Raw genomic sequence first — 23,664 nt, forward strand, 5'->3', positions numbered from 1 at the left:
TCCACGTCACGACAACGTGTGGCAAAAGAATGGAGGGCAAGTTTCGAGACCAGCTAGAAGAGGAAGAGCGTGCACAAAAGAAAAAGAAGTTGAGGTCTGAACGACCACCATGGGAGAATCAAAGACCACCACCGCCTCCACCGGTTACAAAGAAGAAGAGAAAATGGAGGCCAGGGACAGTCGCGCTACGAGAGATTAGGAAATATCAGAAAAGCACAGATCTCATCCCCAAGGCACCATTCTCTCGACTGGTGAGAGAAACAATGGAAAAATTTACTGACAGGTTTGACCGCATACAGAGCACAGCTCTTGAAGCTCTTCAAGAAGCTACTGAAGATATTGTAGTTTTCATTTTTGAAGACTCGGTGCTGTGTATGGTACATGCCAAGAGAGTCACTTTGAAGCCTGTAGATATGGCCCTAGCCCTACGCCTACGTTTAGAGCATAGCCTTCTACCTCAATAGGCTAACCCACTTTGTAATTCTCCCTACAAACTTTTGTAATGTTCTCAAAATCCTTTGTAGCATTTTCAAACATTAATGGAAGCTTTTTGAGTTGTGTTAAATTCTTTGTTGAGTCCAATTTTTTTTGTATGCTCAGTGCTAATGAACATTTCATTAAAAAAAATATAAAAGCACTATACACACAGGAAAAAACACACACAAACACACACACACACACACACACATATATATATATACACACACACACATATATATATATACACACACATATACACACACACACACACACACACACACACACACACATATATATATATATATATATATGAGCTCACAAGACCAAAAAAATCAAAAAAAATTTAAAAAATTCCATGTGCGCTACGGTGCGCTAATCACCTGTTTGACCAGGTCAAAATGTAGATTTTCGCCGTAGCACACGGCCATTTTTTAATATTTTTTGATATTTTTTTTGGTCTTGGGATGCCTATAAGGTCCTTTAGGTGCCCTAATAGCCCCAAAATCTTATAATATCTTATGTCTTTTATATATATATATATATATATATATATATCCTATATATCTTATATATATATATATATATATATCTTTTAATAGCCCCAAAATCTTATATATATATATAGGTACACACACACACACCCACACACACACACACATATATATATATATGTATATATATATACATATATGTACATATATATACATATATGTACATATATATACATATATGTGAGTGTGTATACATCTATAAATACAACATTTTTTCGTACCGCTCTAACCCAATCCCGAATACTTTTTTTAATCACGATCACATTTAAAATGAATCCTAAACAATATTTTCTATTAACACATGAACAAAAGCTTGAAATTGTGAGGCTTGAAATGGCATATCACAAGTACGCCAGGAAAAATCACAACTTACAATGCACAACAAAATTTTTTTATTAAACTTGGAAGAGAAGTTTGCATTACATCTTTTTAATAAGCTCTTGGAAGAGCTCAGGAGAGAGAGTTCTAGAGGCTGGTTTCTGGCCTACGCTTTGGAATATATCACTCGGCTCGTTGATTCCTTGAGCCTGAGAAAGGGCACAATGGCCTAAAACTGAGCCAGGATGCTTGCCCATAAAGCAATACAAGGCAGCTTCCCTAGCTACCAAAATACATTTATTTATGTTTGAGGCTAAGGGGTCCTTCGACAAGACTACACTAAGTGCTTTACATTTTAGGAGCTCGGCATAGGCGATCTCTGAATAGTCTAAATGAAAAACCCGCACTATGTCGGCTCTGAAGGGCAGGTATGTAGTGCCAAAGAGATGCATCTCGACCCTCTGACTTTGGCCGCGTTCCTCCTACGCGCATAGCAAACTTGTCCACTTCAAAAGCAGTCTATCAACATGTCAATATAGAAGTTAGGAAGCGTGAAATGATACAACTAAAAATAATTTGCTTTACAATTAAGAAGTTAGGACATACCTCAGTTGCATCGTCACTTGCAACTAGTTGCTCATTTGTCAAGTTTATGCTTCCTTGGTCTTGAGCATCGCCAACAAATCGAGAGCATGTGTGGTTCAAAGGCAGCTACGCTCTCATAGAATTGCACATCTTGCTTTATTTCAACGAGCGCTTTGGCCACTACATCTTCCAAGGAACTACTACCAATATCGTATGATGCAAGCGCTTTTGTGAGGTTGTCATCTTCAAAAGAGATTTTCACTTTCTCTTTGTCTTGACCCCCAGCATTCATGGCAATAATAGATAGTGCCTCATCCTCGCGAAACCCGAGTGTCTTGGCAATGTCATCCAAAAACAAAAATTCTTTCCCATCAATAATGATTGGATGCAAAGACATGACAACAAGGTCTGGGATCTCCTCAAGTACTTCATCGCCCTCTAGAAGTAGGTCCGGAACCTCCTCGGGGACATTCTCTTGTAGAGCCACCAATGCCATTGAGGCCTCCCATTGTTCTGTAACATTCTCTTCCTCAGCATGGGCCTCTTGGACCTGCTCCATTAGCTTTGCTTTGCCCTTTTCTTTTTCTTTGCCACTTTATTTCGGCACACCCTCTTGTAACAAAAGGACCAAAACCATGTCCCAGCTCACGAAAGAAGTGCCGATGTTGCCCATTTGTAGATCCAAGAGCAAGTCTTCCTCCTCATTCCTGTAGTCCTTTTCTGTGAGGGATTTTAAAAACCTTGATAGACGGAATCTAAAATTCTTGTCTTCCCTGAATATGTACTTGATGAGGTCAACCGGAACCCATAGGCCCTCATCACCCTCAAACATGATGGAGTACGTGCTCATGTGTTGATCCATATACTCAATGACATCTGTAAAAGCATCTGCATGTAGATGCATTGTTGCATGCACATCAATTGCTCTCTCAAACATAGGGACGATCTCGTCAACCCTATGAAGTAGCTCAAGCTTTCCTAGCTGTGCAATAAGTGCATCAAGTAGAGGTGCCATGACTATGAGTGATTACAAGAAAGAGAGAGTGTGTGATACAGAAAGGTGTGCGAAATTGAGAGCAAGTGTTAGGAGAGAACGGTAATTGTCAATTGAAAAAATGAGTAGATTATCGTTTATCAATGGGCGACCTTGTTATAAAATTTTTAAAAACTTTTAAAATTTTTAAGTATAAAAAAATTTTAAAAAAAATGGTATGCGAAAGCAAGAACGTATCCTTCCATCACAAGGTCATTTCTAATTTACTAGTGGCTCAAGCCACAGATGCTTGTGTGACCAACCTTACACTATCACAAAAAAATAAAACTTGCACAAGACAATTGAAAAACCTTAATAAGACAGTGAGGCAAAAAAATTGAAATTGTATTTACTTCAATCCAAGATTACATATCCAGTGGTTGTTGATAGCTACACAGCCAGGGAAAGTAATTTCTCTACAAAGAAAAGATCGTTTCTGCCTTTTGCGCACTACTCTTCCATTGATTATCAAAGCAAAATCACCACTCAGTGAGAATCGAAGAACTAAGTAGTCACGTAAGTTGACAAGGGACAGTCATCATTCACAGTAACATCTTCTACATCCTTACCTTGCATGGATATATGTAGCACACCATGTTCTGTAGAGGTTGTCGAAGTCTAACGCCTCCCATTCTCCATTTGTAAGCTTCCATCGCCTGTAAGGAAACGCAATGGACAACTGTTGCTTGGCAATATGGTAGCGCATCACAACCTTCTCAACTATTACTCCGCATCTGATGGTGTCTCCATTGTGTTGAACAACTTTTTTATCCCATGCAGGTGATAAGAAACAAGTGAGAGCTCTCTCCCCCTTTGCAATCCATAAAGTTGGGGTGCGATGTGTGTCACTTGTACGGAACAGGTACACAAAGAGGTGTAGAGGTATGAAGCAGGTTATGGTTGCTTTGTGAGATCCATATGTGCACTTCATAGCATTTTGCACCTTGCTTTCAATCTGCAAACAAGCCATGGCCACTGAAGCATTGTCTGGAATTGGCCATTCAATAGATGTGAGAGTTGGTGTAGGTTCTGGAACTAATTTTCCAGTACCATTTGCTGTCGTGGGAACCACATATGTATCCTCATAGAAGAAGATGTTTCGTGTAAGAAGTTGTGCAGCTGGACACCCTCCAAAGATTAACTAGCAAGCTCCACATGGTATGCTTCAAAGGTTCCTTAAATTGCCTCCATAGGCTCCCACTCACTATAGTTTGAGGAAAAAATATCTACGCAGAGGAACCCAAGAACAATCAAAGCAGTGCTCAGTATACCATTATTAGCACACAATTGATTTAAAAACAAGAATATAAAGTGGTGAAATGACTTACAATTTGCAAGAAATCGTTGACGTTGGTCATGGTCTGCTAGTGTCAGCTCTGTTGCCTTGTAAACATGTTGGACCTTGGCTAGCTTTTTTCCATCACAATCTTGTTTGAGCTCCAATATCCGCCCTTTCCAATAGTGACTTTGTATACATGGCATCTTTGGTACTTATGAAACGCAAGTGCACATAATATCTAACCCCTTCTCACAGAGACGCTTCTTTGTCTTGATTCGTGCTACCAGAGGAGATGTAATTCATACACAAATACATAGATGCAATTCATACACAACATGCACACACACACACAACCATTCCCTTTAATCTTCAGGCTTAGGACCCCATGGTTCCAACCTCTCTCCTCTCTATCTCTCTCCTTCTTCTCATCTCTCTCTTTTTCTCTTCCACAAATCCATAAGAAGAAGAGGGCTAGGCAGTGACTTTGAGAGTTTTCTCCCTCTTTACACTTCTCTTTCTTCTCTACCACGTTCCTTTTCATTTCCTTCACATTAGCTTTTTCTCCCCCAATATAGTACCTCGTCTTCAAGAAAATTACTCCTTTTATTATCCTAAAATAATTATTCCAAATAAAAGGATTCATCAACATCCCAACTGAAAGAATTCAAGTATCCACTCCCTCACCCAATTAATTAGATCCATTATTCCCATCATATAAAGATCATTTGAAACGAACAAAAGAGCAACAAAAATGTTCAATGTCAAGAAATGTATATAACATGTGACTGATTATGCAAATGAGGTGGCACCTCACAAAATAGAAGCGATTTTGGACTAAGAAAAATGGGAAGCAGCGGGCCTATGTGGACTACATGCCACTCAATGAGGCAACAAAGAGGCATCACTAACGTCCCCCCTATCGAAGATGTGATACGAAATGAAGTAGCATGATATAAGAAATACATTGTTTGGGATGGTACATCCAAATTAGAATCGCAAAGGAGGACCATTAGGGCTTGCCATATGGCATGGTGCTAGGGTCTAGCCACCATAGAGAAGAGTGTGGCATTTGCTTGAGTACATGGATAAGAATAGAATTTTAAAAACTAGCGTTTTTAAAGAGATTATGCAAACCTTGATTTTAAAATTGTAGATCATCATGAGAATTAGGCTTATTAAACATTTAAGATATAACACTAAACAAATTAAACAAATTAGAACATAAATTAGAGCATATGGAACGCTTAACTATAATCTTCTTACGTTCTAGATCTAGGTGACGAGCATAAAATCTTCATACTAGACCTTCCATGCTATAAATGCTTAATGTTACAATCTTGCGAGTCTCTTTGCAGAACTTTCTAAGAAGTTTACGATTGCTTACAATCCAAATGAGATTATTAAAAATGATATGCTAATAAAGTACAAGATAGTCTATATCTCCCAAGCCACTCTGAACATCCCAAGTCCCCATTTCCCAAGCTACAACATCACAAGAACCATAACAGCTAAGACAACTTGTGTTCATAAGCACCATAAGGCATTGTAGATAACATTCAAACACCTTTAGGGACTGGGTGCTACCTTTGTAATGCGCCTCTTTGAATCGGAAGAGACCCCAATGTTGCATCATCTTCCATTGATGATAGGAGAACTGAGCAATGAAGGTGAGTCCATCCCAGACACAGAGGTCGAATGAGACTGCATGGATAACGTTCTTGGAGGAGGAGATGAGCTCGACAGGGTGACCGTAGAATCTATTGATGAGAATGGGCCATTTCTATGGATTGGGTGATAATTAGGGCGGGCTTGTGGAGGCGGCGGCTGAGACACAGCAGAGAGTATCCTTAGCACCTCGTCAATGCCAGGGCGCGCTTGTGGGTCTGCATTCGTGCACGCTAGACCCAGCAGCAGCAATCGTTCCATCCCCACTTCATCAAAACTTCCTCCAAGCCGGATATCTGAAGCTTGCATCACGTCTCCTTGCTGGTACAAATCCCACACCCACTGATCAATCAGCCTCACACTACTTAAAGGCTCAGAATACTACGTTGCTCTTCTTCCAGTAACAATTTCTAAGACCGTGACCCCAAAGGCATAAATATCTGTTGTTGCAGGGGACACAATGCCTTCCATCCAAGTCTCAGGCACTAAAAAACCCGGCGTGCCTGCCAATGAGTGAGAAGAGGAATGATCCTCTTCTAGCAACAATGCAATGCCCCAGTCTCCCAAGCGCGCATTCCACTCGGAATCGAGCAAGATATTGGATGTCTTAACATCTCGGTGCACAATCTGCATGTACCCAGAGTCTTGATGAAGATATTTGAGTGCTGCTGCCAGCTGAGACACAACCTTGTACCTTAGCTCCCACTCGACACCCTGTTGAAAGATGTGCTTTCCCAGGTCACCATTCGGCATGTACTCAAAAAGAGGTACTATATTGATGTTGACACCATCCAAAAAGAGGTACTATATTCCGATGCCGAAGCTGGCTTGCAATCCTAAGTTCTTGGGTCAGAAACCGATCGCCATACAGACCAGACCCTTGACGAGAATAAGCTTGCTTCACTGCTATTCTTCGTCCATCAACCAGCTTTCCAAGGTAGACTTGCCCTGACCCACCACGTCCAATCACAGAGGAAGAGGAGAAGTTGTTGGTTGCCGCACGCAACTCCGCATAAGTGAAGTCCCCCACCAGACCGAGTGCATCTCGAAACTCTGCTTGCCAAGTTAGAACGCAGTAGGTGAGAAAAACTATAGGCATGCAAGGAAGCCATAGCAGTGGTCCAAAATACCCAATGTGCGTAAGTTTCAAAGCAAGGAAGTTTGTCACCTGAATTGGCTGCATGTTTTGTGTGCCCTTCAAGCAGGAGAGTCTCTTTAGCCACCCAAAGATACCAGTGAAGTAGCCCTTGGAAATCCGCCTTGATTCTGCAAGCGCATCACCACTCCTCTGGTTTTCCAATGAGATCTGATCCAGGCTTCGTAATCCAACAGCAGTCTCATCAGTGAGGGCATGAAAAGAGCTTTGCACATATGGGCTGCTGTTGACTTCGTTGTCATCTCTTTTTTGAAATACTAGTCTGCAGCAATACATCTCCAAAGGAATGATCATTACAGGCTGCGGTCGAGGATCAGCACCAAACTGCTGCACTAGACTTTGTAGCATATCATCGATGCGAGCACACATGGCAGAGGAGACAGGGTGCAACAACCAATTATGATGTGTTGGATTGTGATCGTCATGATCCTGAAGAAGAATGCAAGCTTTGAAGTAGCGAAGCATTCTGCAGATCTGGGTGAAGGTTGGCCTCTGAGCTGGTTCTGCATGCCAGCATGTTTTGATGAAACTTGATAAAGCTGAGGGACAAAAAGAAGGCAGCGTTGGCCTTTCCCCTGCCAGCACCCTCCTTCGGATTTGAGTGCCCTCCTCAAAGGGGGACTTTCCGGTCAAGATCTCATAGCAGACCAAGGCAAAGCTATAAACATCTGCCTTGTTTGTGTATTTTGCATTAGGGTGACCACCCTCCACCTCATCCTCAGGGTTGGCCTTAAATACCTCTGGAGCTCTCCATGGCGTTGCACCTGTTTGTCTTGTGGTGTATCTTGAGCTCGCATACTTAGCTTTGGACATTCCAAAGTCAGCCACTTTGAGATGCACAAGAGGGCTCACATCATTTGCATACGAGCTACCGACCCTATCCCTACTTGAGAAGCTCACCAATATGTTGGAGGACTTGAGGTCCCTGTGTATGATGCCAAGGCTCGCACTATGCAAGTACTCCATCCCTTTGGCAATCTGCAACATGAGGTCCACTGCAAGTAAGAGAGGAAAGGGTGGATCCATTCCAGCCCCCATTCTCTGCATCATGAGGACCCGAAGGTCTTGTTTCATGAGCTCCATCACAAGACTACACTTGCACAAAGAGGGGCTCTTTGTGCAACAGACAAGCGGTATCACATTGGGGTGACGCAGTTGGGCTTGAATGGCTGCCTCCCTCCCAAACATCTTATTGTCGTCTATATAAAAGAAGTCTTTTACAGCAAAACGACCCCCTAACCAGAGAGCCTCGTGTACTTTGCCATAACCACCCAGACCAAGGATCTCTGGATTTCTCTGCAAGCCCTGTGGATCCACCCATAAAAAGGGGGGCAAAGCATCACCATGTGTTATGCGGCTCAAACTCTCAACACAAGATAGCTTTTGCAGAACAAAATCGGCAAGCTGGCAGGCTTCTCCTTCCTCCTCACCCTTGATTTTGTTCAAGAGGCTTTGAGCTACGCAGAAGTCATCATGTGCATCCACACATGCCCATATTGCACAGAGCTCTCTTGTTAGTTGTGATATAAAGAATTCCATGCTTTCAAATGGAGCAGACCTTGAGATTTGCTCACACACAACCGAAAATGTCCACAGCAGGCGATGAAGATGGACGTCCACGACATCCGTGCTCATACCTTGCTTAAGTGCCTTCTCCACCAACCATGAATGCGTGGGACTGGAGCTGCTTGGGAGGGACTCCTGCATACATGTCTCTACGTCTTGCACAGCCAGAATAAATTCATGCAAGGGTTGATCAAGCTTGTGGCACATGCCCTCCTCCTCTGATGGCCCCAAAGAGGAGCAAGCATGCTCCAGCAACCCAGACAAGTTTTGCAGGACTAAAGAATAAGAGCTTACCAGGCATCGCCATTGACTACGGTGCAAAAGGAGAAGCGAATTGGGAGCAAGAGCAAGCTGCAAGCGCTGGGAGATGAGCAGAGAGGAGGCCAAGATTTCTGTGCGTGGAGATGACGAGGTCGCCATTTCCACCTGGACCGTAGAGCACAGCGGGCTTGAGTCAACACGACATTGTGGCACGTGGCTCAGCTATAAAAGTCACGGTGCATTTTAAGAAAGGCTTGGAAGAAGGCATTTTCGAAGCAGTGTTTATTTTTGAGGGTTGGAGAGCCCTTCCACGAACAATTTGACTTGCTATAGAAGTACAAGGATCTTTCAGATATTGCTGGAGAAGTGCTTCCAAAAAAAATTTGCTTTTCACAATGAAAGGTAGAAATTTTTAAACTTTGCACATAAAGGGCTACTTTTATTTAAAAAAATAATATATATTTTGTTAAATTATCTATTTTTTAAATCAAAATTAATAATTACCAGATGGCTCTAGCTATTAACATTAAAACTTAAACCATATCTATTTAGTATTATCCACATCACGATTCACCGTTGTTTCTCCTTCACCCAAAATAAAAAATTGTGGGTTGTTTCTCCTCGCTTGGTGCTCACTGTTTACCCATTCTGCAGACTGCAACCATAGCTGCTATTGAAGGTGCATAGACAGCGCGAAGGAGGGATTTGGTGGTTAGCGTCCAAGCCTGGCTTTGTTATGTGGGGCTTAGTCGTGTGTAGGCGATTGTGCAACGGTGGAAAATAGCCGTATGCTATGTGCCGTTTTCTTTTTTTTCACGGTTGTTGCACGATCCTTTGGTGGCTGTTGCACGCTTTTTTTTGTTGCCATGTTGTGACTGGCGACGTTCTACACACTTCTTGCTCATGTGGTGCTGGTTTCTGCCTGCCGTTTGTTGTGTTGATGGCACTGGCTGCTATTGCCCGTGCTAGTCGGCTGAAGGTGAAGGGCCAGTAGGAACACTTGGCATCGTGGTAAGAGGGTCGTGGCTAGCCTCGGCTTGTGAGGAGGCAGCGGGTTCAAACTTCGCAGTCAATGAATACTAGTGATCGTCCGTGCAAGGTATGAACGAGCATGTTGAGAGCGTGCAAGGGACGATATATATAGAAGTTCCGACTGTAAACGTTATGGTTCCGACTGTAAACATTAAACGTTATGGTTTGTCTGAGGCCGGCTTTCAGGTCAGCATGATCATTGACTGGGAGGTAGGGCCTAGGGCGTGGCCTTGGCGTTATGCATCTGAATGACGCATTGGCCGGTCGGCCTATGGATTTCGTTGGTCCTACGTCAAATTATGCAGTGTGCTGCTGCTACTGCTGTGCTCAGTGCAATGGCAACCAGGGTCTGGCAGCAGGCGACAATCCAGCAGCAATAGCAGGTGAGGGCGAGGCTCGTGCTAGTCGGCTGAAGGTGAAGGGCGGGGCAGACCGTAGGACCACCACCTGACACCGTGTGGTAAGAGGGTCGTGGCTGGGGAGGGGACCAGGGTCTGGCAGCAGCAGCGGGAGTCCAGCTGCAGTAACAGGTGAGGGCAAGGCTACGAGCAAATGTGAGGGCTGCGAGCAGGCAAAGGAGCAATGGCTGGAAGGGGAACGTTGGTAGAAAGGGGAAGGCTTGTGAAGAGATGGTGATGGATGGCACCAGCTAGAGTGCAGTGAGAGAGAGAGAGATGTTGCTAGCTAGAGTGGAGAGAGAGAGAGAGAGAGAGAGAGAGAGAGAGAGAGCATGTGACACTAGGGCAGCAAGGAAGGCTGTTATAAAAGGGGGTGTGCGGGAAAGCTAGACGAACTTTCAAAGAACAGACCCCCCTAACTGTATAACACGGCCAGCCAGCTCACCACCTCGCACTTCAACATCGCTCGCAGATCCCAAATCTCCAACGAGTCTCTCCAGCAAATGGACTTCGATTGTGTGCACATATGGGAAAGGAGGAAACCAAGGAAGGTGCTATGTGTATGTGATTGCCCGAGATATCAATGAAGTAGATTTTGGGAAACACGAACTGGATCTCAGCCGTCTGCTTGTTGGCTGATTTTATGAATGACAGAAAGGATCAACTCTGGAATGGAAGTAGGTGGGAAACTGTATTAGATCTGTCACACACAAGGATTCTTTTTAGGGGAAAAAATGGCCATGCCGGGATCCTTGTAAGGTACCCAAGGCTATTCCCAACAGTTATTGTAAAGTAGCTAGTGAAGACCTAATCATTGTAAAGAGGCTTGACCTGATAAGTTTCTCAAAAAGTTAAAGGGCCATAAGAACTCGCCACTAAGTGGGATATATCAACTTTCCTTTTTTCCTTGTTTGCAATAGGTTTCTTTTTGCCTTGGTGAGGTAGGTCCTTCTTGAAGAACAAAAGCATCTTCTATTAACAAAAATAAAGGGCCATAAGAACTCGCCACTAAGTGGGATATATCAAATTTCCTTTGGGAATAGCTTCTTTATTGAGATCCGTATTTAGTTCATAGTTAAGATGGATTGCAATGTTTCCTTTGGTGTACTTATGTCCTCAAATTTATTTTGTGTGTTAGGTCTTCTCAGAAAGATATGGCTTCATCATCAAGGATTGGTCGCCCTAAAAAGGGTGCTCAAGAATTCAGTCTCTCGATGGCTTTCTCTAGGAAAAGAAGAGTAGAAGAAGTGGGCTCTACTTTACATAGTGAAGATGTTTCAAATGTCCATGCATCACATTCACAATCTTCTACATCTAACCAATCCACCATGAATGTGAGCTTAGATCTAAATGTTCGATTGGAGAATGTACAAGATGATGAAATGGTGGAACCACTTTACAGATGCATTAAGAAGCTTGCATGAGGTGAAAGAAAAATATGCTACTCATGAAGATGCCGTATTGGATCATGAAGGAAATGTTGCAAAGAAGACTAAAGGCGAGCGATCTTATAAAGAGCATTGGAAAGTATACTTCCCATGGAGCTATGCAGTGCATGATGGAAATGGAAAAGAGAGAATACATTGTCGTATGTGTACTCTCTTTAAGATGAGTAATGTGTTTGCTACAATTGGTAGTACAGTGCTTCAAAGGCCTTCATTAGACGGGCATGAGAATGCATGAGGTTCGTTGGCTCTAACGAGGGCAAGTGACTAAAAGGCTAGTAACTCTCATGCCAGCTCTTTTACGCATATGGTTGCGTGAAAGATATGAGTTATACATTTTTTTTATTTCCTTTAAGGTTAAATTCTTTTTACATTTATTGGCCGATGTGCTTCATTATCTTAATATCTTAAATAAGAAGTTTCAGGTGGAGCATGTGGATATCACTTCAATTGGGACACAATTAGTGGTGACCATGGACACTCTTGAGGCACGCTTTCTCTTGGGCGAGTTTGGTCATGGTGCTACTCATATTTCTGCATTTTTTCAACAAGTTAAAGATGGATGCATGACTTTTGAAAGTGACACTCAAGGATGTGAGAAGTATTCTCTTCACAATGAAACTCTAGGGGAGAAAGATGATTGTCAACACTTAACCACTTGGGACAGTTGTATTAATGTTGGAAAACAATTTGTTGGTAAATTTATATCTTCCTTGCATAGCTATTTTCATGATTTAAAGCTTTTTGAGGCTACAAAGATCTTTAGTCCAAGGGACTATCCACCTGATGTGCGCGGTTGCTTTTCCATGGGAGCCATTTGGATAAAGGCCTTGTTGGAAAATTTTGGATGTTTAGTAAATGTTGATGTATGCAAGACAGAGTATGAAGATTTCATGATTAAGTTAAAGAGAACATGTCCTGGACAGAGTATGCATATGGCTTGGCAATTTTGTGGACATGATGTTGAATGGAATCAAGCTTTTGGTGAGATGAAAAAGCTATGGCGTGCATGCTTGGTTATTGTGGCAAGCACAATTAATTGTGAGAGAGGTTTCTCAAAGATGAATCGTATCAAGTCTAATGATCGTAACAGACTATCCTTGGAAACTTTGAATAAGCTCATGTTTCTCTCATACAATGGTGAAAAAGATACATTAGAGGTGGATTGGGATGCAATATATATCACATGGGATGCTCTAAAAGCCCATCGCAATGTCAATGTGATGACAATTGAATAGTGCAAAGAAGGTAGCTTTTCATTATTCATGACTTGTTTGATGTGTGGTTATTATTGATGACATTATTCATGACATTGATGGTCATATGAGCTTTTGGTGATGATCTATTGTATTGAAACATTTGTGATATTTTACTTCTATGATTTGGTTTCTAAGATTCTAGATTATGTTGGACCTGCATAAGTCCATAGACACTTGTTTCCATGGTCGGTTTGGAATGGGTAAAGGCATAAGCAATCCCAAAGCTTTGCCTTTGTAGCTTTTAATTGCTTGACAAATGTTACACTTAGCTACAAATTTTGCTACATCATTTTCAAATGAGGCCAAAAGAATTCTCGAGAAACTACTTGAAGTGTTGCGGAAACTCCTCTGTGTCCTATGAATGGTGGTTGGTGCATCTCTTCCAAGACAAGTTGTCTATAGGGTTGAGTAACACAATCTTTTCTCAAAGAAAAGATAGCCATCATTACGAGAATAATTTCCTTGAGGTGTCCAATTGTTTTCATGCAATTTGATCCATATCTCAGAAAAATCTGGATCTACTTCATAAGTTTCTTTCATAAGTACAAATGGTTCACTTTCAAAAGGTCTTCTACTTAAAGCATCGGCAACAACATTTTCCTTTCCAGGTTGGTATTGAATCATGGGTTGGAAACTTTGTATGAAAGATGCCCATTTGATGCCTAGCTTTAGATTTAAATTGTGAAGGTAAGAAATGCTTTTTCACTAGCCTTTGAAACCTTTTCCATGAATCTGGTTTGTCACGTCCTTGCTTGATGACACTCCACCATAAAGCTGCGCTATCCACCGTGTGATTAGCCGCACATTTGATCTTGTCCTTCTCGAAAAATTTCTCCCCCGAAAAGTAGTCATCCAATTGACTAAGCCATCCCAAAAGGACTCGAGCATCTTTCTTGCCATCATAATTTTGAAATGAAAAAGCTTTATGACTGATTTTAGAATCTTTCCGTGAATTTTATGCTTGAAGTGTAGCATTGATAGCTCTTTGGATGATGTCGTGTTCATCATCATAAGATGGCAAAGAGTCACGCTTACGCCTTCGACTCATGAGCTGTCGCTCCAATTCAATTCGCATCTCTCTCTCTTCTACAATTTGTTGTTGTAGAGATTGGAGTTGCTCTTGAATTGAAGGTGAAATAGGAAAATTGGCCATAGTGCTCATGCAAACAATGTAAATAAGTAAAATTGATATTATTTGATGTATGTAAATAAAGCAAATGATTGTACTTATCTCAATTCTCCCGCAATTCGATTTGTGTTGAAACTGAACAAAGACTTTGGTTCAATGGTTGGGTCGAATTCCCTTCGTTTCGCACAAGTCCCGAGCAATTCCGAGTGATTTAGGAGACTTGGGCTAGTCGAAATGCTGAAGAAATAAATTTTTTTGCACCTTGAACACTGCTCAAACAATTCGGAAAACTTGGCTAAACCTCTGTAATAATTTCTGAGAATTTTTAGAATTTTTTAAAAATTATTTTAGAATTTTTCTGGCATTTATTTAGCCTTTTTAAGCCTCTTTGAGCCCTAAAAAATCAATTTTCTGCACCCAAAAATTTGAAAATTGCAATTCTTTGGAATTTTCCTTGAAATAGGAAAATAGGTAGTGTAAAAGCTCTAAAAGTTGATGTGACATGCATTGGGCTTGGAAAAAGTAGAATTGGGTTAAGTTGAGGATTTGGCTTAATTGATTTTTGTGGTCTTCTTCTCACGTTTTTTCGCCTGTGAGGCTGCAAATCGGCGCCTCAAATTTGCTTGATTTTATTTATTTTTCATGGTTTAAAACTCACATAGCATGCAGTCCGTCCATTATAGGCTGCTTTTACCTTGAACCTTTGCAAAAACTGAGCAAATCGCATGAGGTTTTTGGCTATGGAGAATCCATCTATATGGTTGGATTTGAAATTCATGAAGCTTTGAGCAAAACCACTTTTTGATGAAGAAGAATGGTTTTGGGAAGAGGTAAGTGGGTTTGAGAAGTAGAGCTAGTTTGAGAATTTGAATTTTTGGTTAAAGACCACAAACCCTTCTTTTGCCCACCGGTTAAAAGCCTGCAACTTTCTTGAGAGTTGTGTTGATGAAGACCTTTCCCACCTTTCCACAAATCTCCTAGCCCAAGCTCTGATACCACTGAAAACGGAATCGTTCTCTAGGATAGCTTGTGGAACACTTGAGAATTTTAATACATAAATTCAACCATGAAAACACATGCTTTGCAGGTTTCAACAAAATCAAATAAATTGAACAAAAGCATAGCAAACATAATACTTAGCTCCAAGACAAACATGCTGGGTGCAATCTTCCCCCCCCTTGTGCGTGGCCTTCCCCCACACAAGAGTATTTTTATTAGCTTTCAACCAAAAATAGGCCATAGTCCCCAAAAATATACAAAGTGTGCTTTTAGAGAGCACGACACTCTTCCACAAAAATAGAGTGTCCCAAAAATTGGGGCTAGGGTAAAGCCTTTAGGCTTTAATAAATTCAACATTATAAATGTATTTTTCCCAATGTATCAAAATGGAAAAATCAACTACTAAGGTTACAAGCTACGCTTGTAAAAAATAAATATGATGCGCATAAGAAACATTCTCCTCGACATTATTCATCAATCCTCGTAATCTTCATCACTTGAAAATATAAGCCCAATTAATAATTAAATTAATCCCACAAATATTAAACAGGCACAAACCATCACCAACTCATGACTACCAGGCGTAAGTACCCCAGAAATCACCCTGCCATACAAACCTAACTGAAATAATCATAGACGGCCCCAAGCATACGTCATATACCGATATACCGCACGTATTAATATTTATAGTGGTGTCACCCATGATATTAACCTAGCCGGCATGACGCAAGAGTAACTAGGCGTCCCCAAATTACTCAAAAGGGAAAAATAATATTCTTAAAGAGGACTTAAAATATATTCTCATGACATTTCTACTACAATCTATTGCTTGGCTCTATGACAAGACACATATGCTTGTAAAGTTCTAGCACAAGGTGTCCTCTCTCTCTCTCTCTCTCTCTCTCTCTCTCTCGTCTTTATCTCCTACAAACAAAAACTTGTCAATCCAAGCATTAAGTAAAAGTACGCTAAAAGAGGTCTACAACATATAGTATTTCAAGTGAACTAGTTGGCCAAACCTGTCTTCCACGGGTCTTGTACTCTTGTGACACATCCTCTCTCTCTCTCTCTCTCTCTCTCACACACACACACACACACACACACACACTCACACTCAAGAATTCCCACGAAGCAAAGTAATGCATTGTGTTGCTCTCTCTCTCTCTCTCTCTCTCTCTCTCTCTCTCTCTCTCTCTCACACACACGCACACACACACACACTCACACTCAAGAATTCCCATGAAGCAAAGTAATGCATTGTGTTGTGTTGTGTGTGTGTGTGTGTGTGTGTGTGTGAGAGAGAGAGAGAGAGAGAGAGAGAGAGAGAGAGCAATGAGGTATGCACGGTCAAATGAGAAAGCTTTGAGACCATGCAACTATCATGATGGGATAGTAATGTGGCTTTGCTTTGTAGGTTCATTGGAATGCCACATCTCATGCAAAAGAATTCAACTTGGAGGTTTTTTCAGATAGTACATCGAGCGATGACACATCAAGCGATGACATGGACATCGATGAGTTCATTCAAGATGAGAAAGCAGTACATCCCTTGGCATGTGATGATTATCATAGTGTAAGGGATGTGCTTGACCCACATTGCTACATCTCTAGCACCTTTTTCTCTTTTGACAAGGAGAGCTACAAGTTGATGGAAGCAGATCTTCAAGGGGAAATTCTGGTGACCCTTAGTACATTAAAGGCCCGTGATGTACAAGGTGTGCTGAATTTGAAGAGGTGGAAGCGGATGAAAGAGGCCTTCTCTCTTACTCCTAAAAATGATAGCCGTCAATGCATTTGCTTGAAATCACCACCCAACTTAAAGATTGCAACAATTGAAGATTGGAAGCACATTGTGAGGGCAACCCATTTCCATCTGGATGATGGAAAACACCTAGGAGAGAAGGACACCATTAGTTCAATCAAGACCCAATGGTCCACAGATTTTCAAAGCCATGGAATCCCAATCTGCTATATCAAAGACTGGATCATTGCTTGTGGATGCCAACTGCATGATAGACATCAACAAGAAGTTGTTTTGGTACGCGCAAGTGGGAAACAAACAAAAACCTCACCCATAATTATAGTCACAAAAATTTCTTGTGTTTAAGAAGACTTGACTGACATCATGATCAAGGACAAGGTAAGGCTTGTGTTGCTTTGATCTACTGGGCACATTGGGTCTTCCAAGTGGGTGAAGGAGTACATATGCCGTCGAGGGCAACAGACCCATCGAAGTGGTGATGATAAGCAAAGATTGAGAAAGTCTAAGCGGTGTGGTTGCCCTTTCAAGGTTGTCTTGGAGTATGCTAATGACACAGACAATGTCAACATCTTTATACACGGTGTCCATGAAGGACATGTTCTAGGCTCTTGGGGTGACCTTTATTATTTGCCTGTCCACCCTTCTATCATAGCATGTTGCATGGATGACTTGTTTGACATTGGAATATATCGCCATGTAGCCAAGATGTCCAGAACAAAAGAGAGCTTCCATCTACAAAGATCCTCCCCCCTAGACCGTGTGTTCTTTCACTTCTTCATGATCCCCAAGGAGGTTCAGACGCTCGCCTACCAAATGCATGCTCAAGGTAACATGCTTGATAATTATGATGCATTTGGGAGTCGCAGGGCCTCGGTGTATTGTGCTTATTATTGGTTATACATGTTGTTTGCAAGGAAAAGTTCACTTGATGATTGGGCAACAATGTATAGCGAGGCCCTCCATTTAATGGAGCAAAACAAGGTAGCTTATGCGCTGCAAATTTAACCAAGACTATCTATGTTAGAAGTATGCTCTTATGTGGCTTGGACTTGTTGTAGGTCCTTTATGTTCAGCCATATAATCCACTAGCGGGAGACGAGGAAAAAAGGCCTTTTGTCCTTATCATTCAAGACAATTGGATGTTGGAGATGACAATGCATTTTTCACGGCATAATTCTTGGGCTATGGACAACACATTTAAGACAAATGTTTTTGGTCTACCTCTCTATGCAGCTGTTTTGCCCAATCAAAATGGTGTCTGTCTTTTGATTTGGTTGATGATGTGCATGGCTAATGTTGGTAGTAATCAGGAGAGCATCGCTTTGGAGCTTACTTTCAAGATCATCTTTTCAAGAATGTGTGAAACTCGCCCTGCCGCCATTGTCATCAACAAAAACCTAGTGGAGTTGCAAGCCATTCAAAAGGTTGTTGATGCGGATCCTTATTGCTGGGCTCATGACCAACAAGGACAACATCAATAGATTACTTGTCATGTCCTTTTATGTTGGTTTCATGCCAAGAAGGCATGGGTAGAAAACCTTTTGCCACAGGTGTGTTTATGGCCATGTCCATTTTGTTTGTATGTTATGATGTTGGGCATAACGTTGCATTGCTTTGATTGCATTTTGTAGGTTCCAAAAGACAAGCAAGATGATGTTTATAATGTCTTATCAATTCTCATGCAAGCACATACTCAACAGGCATTTGAAGAGAGATTTCAGGCATTCTTGCAGGAATACTCATCACATGTGAATGTATGCCGCTATGTCTCTAATGGATGGTGTGGGCAAACATGTGTGTGGCGGAAGCATTGGCCTAGGTTTGGATGCCTTTTTCCACATGACAATGTTGATACAACAAATCTAGTAGTAGAGAGGTTATGGCAGTACATTAAGTACACTCTCTTGGATGCAAAAATCAACAGATCAGTAGTGGTCCTATTGCATGCTCTTGTAGGCGACTCTCGAACTAGCACACACATGGGAGGGACCTTATTGGAGTTCTTCATGCAAAAATAAGAGATAGGTAACTACCCTCTTTCCTCGTGCCATTTTATTTCAGCATGGTGATTTTCTTCTTTGAATTGTCTCTTCTTTCTTTGCAACTGCCTCTGGAAGATTTAGTGTCCAAGGTTCAAGCAAGAGTCACACCGCACGATTACATGTAGGCGAGAGGCTCTTTAAAAGGTACCAAGATGAACCGTCAACACTCAAAGTGATCGAGGAGTCCACGTTGCTTTTCAAAATCCAAAGCATGTCTTCACTTGCAACATGGTATCGTGTAAGCATGCAGTCCAGATATTGCGATTGTCCAGATTAGATGCCCGAGTGCAAGCATGTGTATGGGATTCAGCTGATATTGCAGCATCACTTTCCACATCTGAATGATGTATTGCCCACAATTGATAGTGTGTGTGCTATGAGGCCGATGCAACACAATACTCAAGTTGTTGGAAATTATCATAAAACAAGACTAAACATTGAAGGGCATGATCTTGATGTTGGTGGAAATGACGAGGGCATAGGGCTAAGCAGCGAGGAGGGGTAGCTCAAAGGGCCAGATGGTATTGAACAAATACATATGTGTCTTTAGGACTTCAAAGGGCTGCTCAGGATCTCCAAAAAAGTCTCCCTACTTACAAAAGGGGCTGATTTTGGAACAGCTGAAGATATCAAAGGAGAGTGTTGTTGCCTTGTTAGCTCCAAAGAAGATAGATCTACCTTTAAAAGGCTCTGTTTGCCAGATTCAGGCTCATGTGACACTCACTCGAATTGGTCATGGGAAACGAAAAAAGATGACTACCACTCCTGAACCCCATCGCAACGGTTCACAGGAGTGCTCAAACGTAGGAATCAGCATGATTGAAGTCAGGTGTGGTTCCCGAAGAGGGTTCAAATCTTTTGCCCACATTGCTATAGCAAGACTTTGACGATTGACCCTCTACAGACACACAGTTGCCATACATGTCATGCATTTCTCCCCTTGTCGAGGAGGCATTCCCCAGTTGGTTATGAAGCCCACCTTATTAACAAAGTTGTCAAGCTATGTGCTGACACATCCGTTGAGAAGGGTGTGATTACAGCTTGTGTATATGGGCTGCAAGAAGATGAGGAGAGACACTTTAGCGTGTACCTCCAGAATGGGATTGTGCTTCAAAACATCCATACATCTCAACATAGGATCATCCTTGTATATAGTGGTTCTTGAACAACAATACCGCTCTTGGACTGGAATAATATTACTTAATTGGGAACCTCAATAACCTCAATAATATTACTTACTTGGTTCTTGAGAGCAAGGTACAAACTTAATCTATTTGTTCATTCTATGTTAACATGAGATCAATTAAGTACTTTTGATTATGTAGGCATCCTCTGTACTGTTACTATTGTGCAGCTTTAATCAGCACCTTCATCCTTCTTGGGACAATGGCATTTACGTTATCATCATCTATGCATACACAAAAATGAACTGATATATTCAGAGCTCTGGCATGCTTATGCAGGTCCCTTGGTCTCGCTGCCGTGCAAAGGCAGTGTGAATTGTTGACGTCGATGTGTGTAAACATTCTGCATTTTAGTGAAAATTTGACTTTCATATAGATGAATCTACTCAGGGCAACCTCGCAGACACTTGCTCACCACAACTGGATGGAGTGTGTTTGTCAGCACAAAAAGGCTAGTTACTGGGGATTCCGTCCTCTTTCTAAGGTCACACTCACATCGCATGCCCAGTTTATAAAGGGTGTGCTGTGCAGGGACCTTCAAAATGGAACATTATTCTAATAAGAAGTATGTGGCATTAATCTTACAGGAGGGAGAATGGGGAGTTATGGGTAGGAATTCGGCAAGGGCTTTGACCTCTCTACAGTGCACCCATGTCAGTGCTTCCTAGTCATAGTATGCACATGGGTGTCCTTGCTGCACCCATGTCAGTGCTTAGTATGCACATGGGTGTCCTTGTTGCAGCACATGCAGTTTCGACCAAAAGCATGTTCAATGTGTATTATAATCTGCGGTATGTATATTCATGTGAGATTTTTTAGTTGTAAGGTCAACCCATCAATGCAAAGTTTTGTTGTTTTAATGTTGGATGAATATTTGGCCAGGACCAGCAGAGTTTGTTATCTCGCAACAAAAGTTGGGGAAATCATTTGCCCATGGACATTCTATTGGGATGCGCTTTAAGATGAGGTTTGAAACCGAGGATGGAACAGAAAGAAGGTGCAGCAACTTGCAAGAAGTGCAAGTTGCAAGAAGTGCATAGTAAACTAGTTATTCAAGAGCACTATGTGTTTTTGCATTGATGTGTCTTTGTAGAGCTACCAAAGTGTCACATTTGTTTGCAGGTATACTGGTACCTTCACCCCTCAACTATGGCCATACTAGTATGTCTGTACCCTGATTATACGCATGATAGGTTCACACAGGCTTTGACATCTGTATTGCTAATCTGTTCACACATCACAGGCATAGTGGGGGGCTCAATAGAGCCCCTTAATCCTCCCTAATTGTGAAAAGGTCTTGCAAGTTCAAGAAGCAGCACCATTACGTGCCTCTTTAAGAGAAGATATCTTTAAGAGAGCTGCCAAGCCGTCCATGTGGGAGCCAAAAACAAATGATCGCTTCGCTGAACTGAAAAGGTTAAGAATGGGATAAGGGGAGAGACCATACATTAACACTAAAGCTTCAATACAAGTTAGTCTCTTTTTGACTCTCTCTCTCTCTCTCTCTCTCTCTCTCTCTCACACACACACACACACACACACACACACACACATTGATCACCCTCTACCTCAAATTTCACTCTTGTGCAATAAGGTTTATTGCTTCTCTCTCTCTCTCTCTCTCTCTACTACTTTGGCTCCTTGAGATGCACATAAGGGACACCATCTATATGATGATCTCCAAGATCAAAGAACAACCTCGTCAGCAAAAGTGCTCACATATGAATTTGTCCATTGACCACGGAATACCTATAAGACATGCCAACAACTAGGTTTCTCCTAAGCTCTCCTTCAAACAAATATCTTCTTTGTGTATGTTGTTGATAACCCCCAAATTTGTGCATTATTTGTTGGCACACTTTTATGGTCTACATCGACACATTTTTAGCATTTTGTCTATTAATTACATTTATTTGATGTGCTTTGCAATGTAAAATCCAATGTAAATTGGCATGGCTATTTAGCAGGTCCACATAACATTTAAAATCCATGGTCTATAAAATATGTGTATGTGAGTTTTCAACTTTTGGTGTGGGATACTTTTTAGTTCTTTATGTTGCAAAAAAATGAAAGGTCTCATGAATCTTAGGCCAAAAGATGTACTCAATTTTTTATAATATTAAGAAAAGTAGTGGGAGTTGATTGAGGAGGTTATGCACGACTCCTTATGTGCATACTCATTCCACTTTTCTTTCTCTCTCATTTTGGCACCTATCTCTCTTGTCTTTCTTGTTTCTTGTTCTTTCTTGCAAAACTAACTATAAAAAGAAGAAGATGAGAGTGAGAATGGTGAGGAAGATGACGTCTTTTGTGTGCCATGGTTCTTTTGAGTGGGTGTTGTTTTCTTGGTTATGAGAGAGCAATTTGCAGGTTTCATGGTGAGGGGCAAAGCCCTAAGCATATATTTTGCTGCCTTGATCCCATGTTTGTGTGTCTTTTGTGAGTGATGAGGGAGAGCTGTTCAGTTGTGGACAATTGGACGACACAGAGTACATAGCGATGAGGGGTTAATGCATGAGCAAGTGCAGCTCACATACTAGTGCAATGGGTGCCCGTTCTCTTTTAATTCATTTAGGGAGATATAGTTACAACTTGCAAGAACCTGCAAGGTATCATTTTGAGTGAGGAGTCATCAGGGCACTCTTGCTCTTTTTCTCTCTAGGTACGAGGGACCTCTTAAATTTCTCTCTTTTTCTATTTTGTGTCAAGTGTGTGCAATTCGTAAGGCGTGTGTCACACACATCTGGCTGGACGTTTGTGGGGATGAGGTGTCAAAAAATAAATATAGGTGTTTGTTTTCCGCCTCGTGCAAGAACATATTGAGCTGGGTCTATCACCCAAGAACCAAGAGCAACGAACATCATAGAAAAGAAGCCCGCAAAATCATTTGATGGGACTAAATCATTCGATTTGAACACAGTAGTCGTTTGCCCACCCAAGTATCTTTACAACTGGGTTGAAACAACTCATTGATGTAGTGTGAAGTTTTATTAAATAATACCTAACGTCCATCCTTGTGTGACATGGTGAACGCCTGGACACCATTTTTTCCTGTTTTCCAAGTGTCCATGTGTGACACAGATGATAGCCCCTTTTATGATTAATGAAAGGGGCATTAAATTACAAGCAATAAAAAATCTATCCAGTGGCCATCCTTACCTTTGGAATAAAGCACAAATGCCTACATTAGATGCAAACTTTGCACTATAATCAACTTCCAAATGGTGGTGGTTGCATGAACAGATAGCTATACAATCAGCATTAGAGGTCACTCAAAAATAACAATGGTGGTGGTTGCATGAACAGATAGCTATACAATCAGCATTAGAGGTCACTCAAAAATAACAAGGTCTATAATTAAGTGCCAAATGGTGGCGGTTGCATTAATAAACAGTTGTACAATCAACCTCGAAGGCCACTCAAAAATAACCGAGACAAATATGGGCTCATCATGACTTATTTCTACCAGAGATAAAAACTACAACAAAAAAAGTCATAAACCCCCAAAAAATTCCCACCC

At 41.5% G+C, this 23,664-nt stretch overlaps 2 protein-coding genes across 2 annotated transcripts; both read right to left on the reverse strand.

Moving 5' to 3' along the window:
• Positions 1–5,626: 5,626 nt before the first annotated feature.
• LOC147615448 (uncharacterized) lies at positions 5,627–9,102 on the reverse strand. The gene is made up of 2 exons (XM_086779558.1): positions 7,080–9,102; positions 5,627–6,964 (listed from the first exon to the last, which is right to left on the reverse strand). The coding sequence occupies exons 1-2, from the start codon at positions 9,051–9,053 to the stop codon at positions 6,878–6,880; spliced, it is 2,061 nt and encodes a 686-aa protein (XP_086635684.1). The 5' UTR covers positions 9,054–9,102; the 3' UTR covers positions 5,627–6,877.
• LOC147615449 (putative L-type lectin-domain containing receptor kinase S.5) lies at positions 5,681–6,664 on the reverse strand. The gene is made up of 3 exons (XM_086778997.1): positions 6,329–6,664; positions 6,101–6,232; positions 5,681–5,728 (listed from the first exon to the last, which is right to left on the reverse strand). The coding sequence occupies exons 1-3, from the start codon at positions 6,662–6,664 to the stop codon at positions 5,681–5,683; spliced, it is 516 nt and encodes a 171-aa protein (XP_086635123.1).
• Positions 9,103–23,664: the final 14,562 nt, after the last annotated feature.

Source organism: Cibotium barometz, chromosome 40, assembly GCF_041138505.1.
Source record: "Cibotium barometz isolate CiBa-2024 chromosome 40, ASM4113850v1, whole genome shotgun sequence".
In the NCBI taxonomy this organism is placed as follows: domain Eukaryota; kingdom Viridiplantae; phylum Streptophyta; class Polypodiopsida; order Cyatheales; family Cibotiaceae; genus Cibotium; species Cibotium barometz.

What these genes read in the sequence shown, in the direction of transcription:
- LOC147615448 (XM_086779558.1), bottom strand. Translation starts at nt 9,053, where the DNA reads ATGGCGACCTCGTCATCTCCACGCACAGAAATCTTGGCCTCCTCTCTG. An exon ending in AAAACATGCAGCCAATTCAG is followed by an intron (nt 6,965 to 7,079) that starts GTGACAAACTTC and finishes CTTGGCAAGCAG; the next exon opens with AGTTTCGAGATGCACTCGGT.
- LOC147615449 (XM_086778997.1), bottom strand. Translation starts at nt 6,664, where the DNA reads ATGCCGAATGGTGACCTGGGAAAGCACATCTTTCAACAGGGTGTCGAG. An exon ending in TTTATGCCTTTGGGGTCACG is followed by an intron (nt 6,233 to 6,328) that starts GTCTTAGAAATT and finishes GATTTGTACCAG; the next exon opens with CAAGGAGACGTGATGCAAGC. An exon ending in CGCGCCCTGGCATTGACGAG is followed by an intron (nt 5,729 to 6,100) that starts GTGCTAAGGATA and finishes GTGATGTTGTAG; the next exon opens with CTTGGGAAATGGGGACTTGG.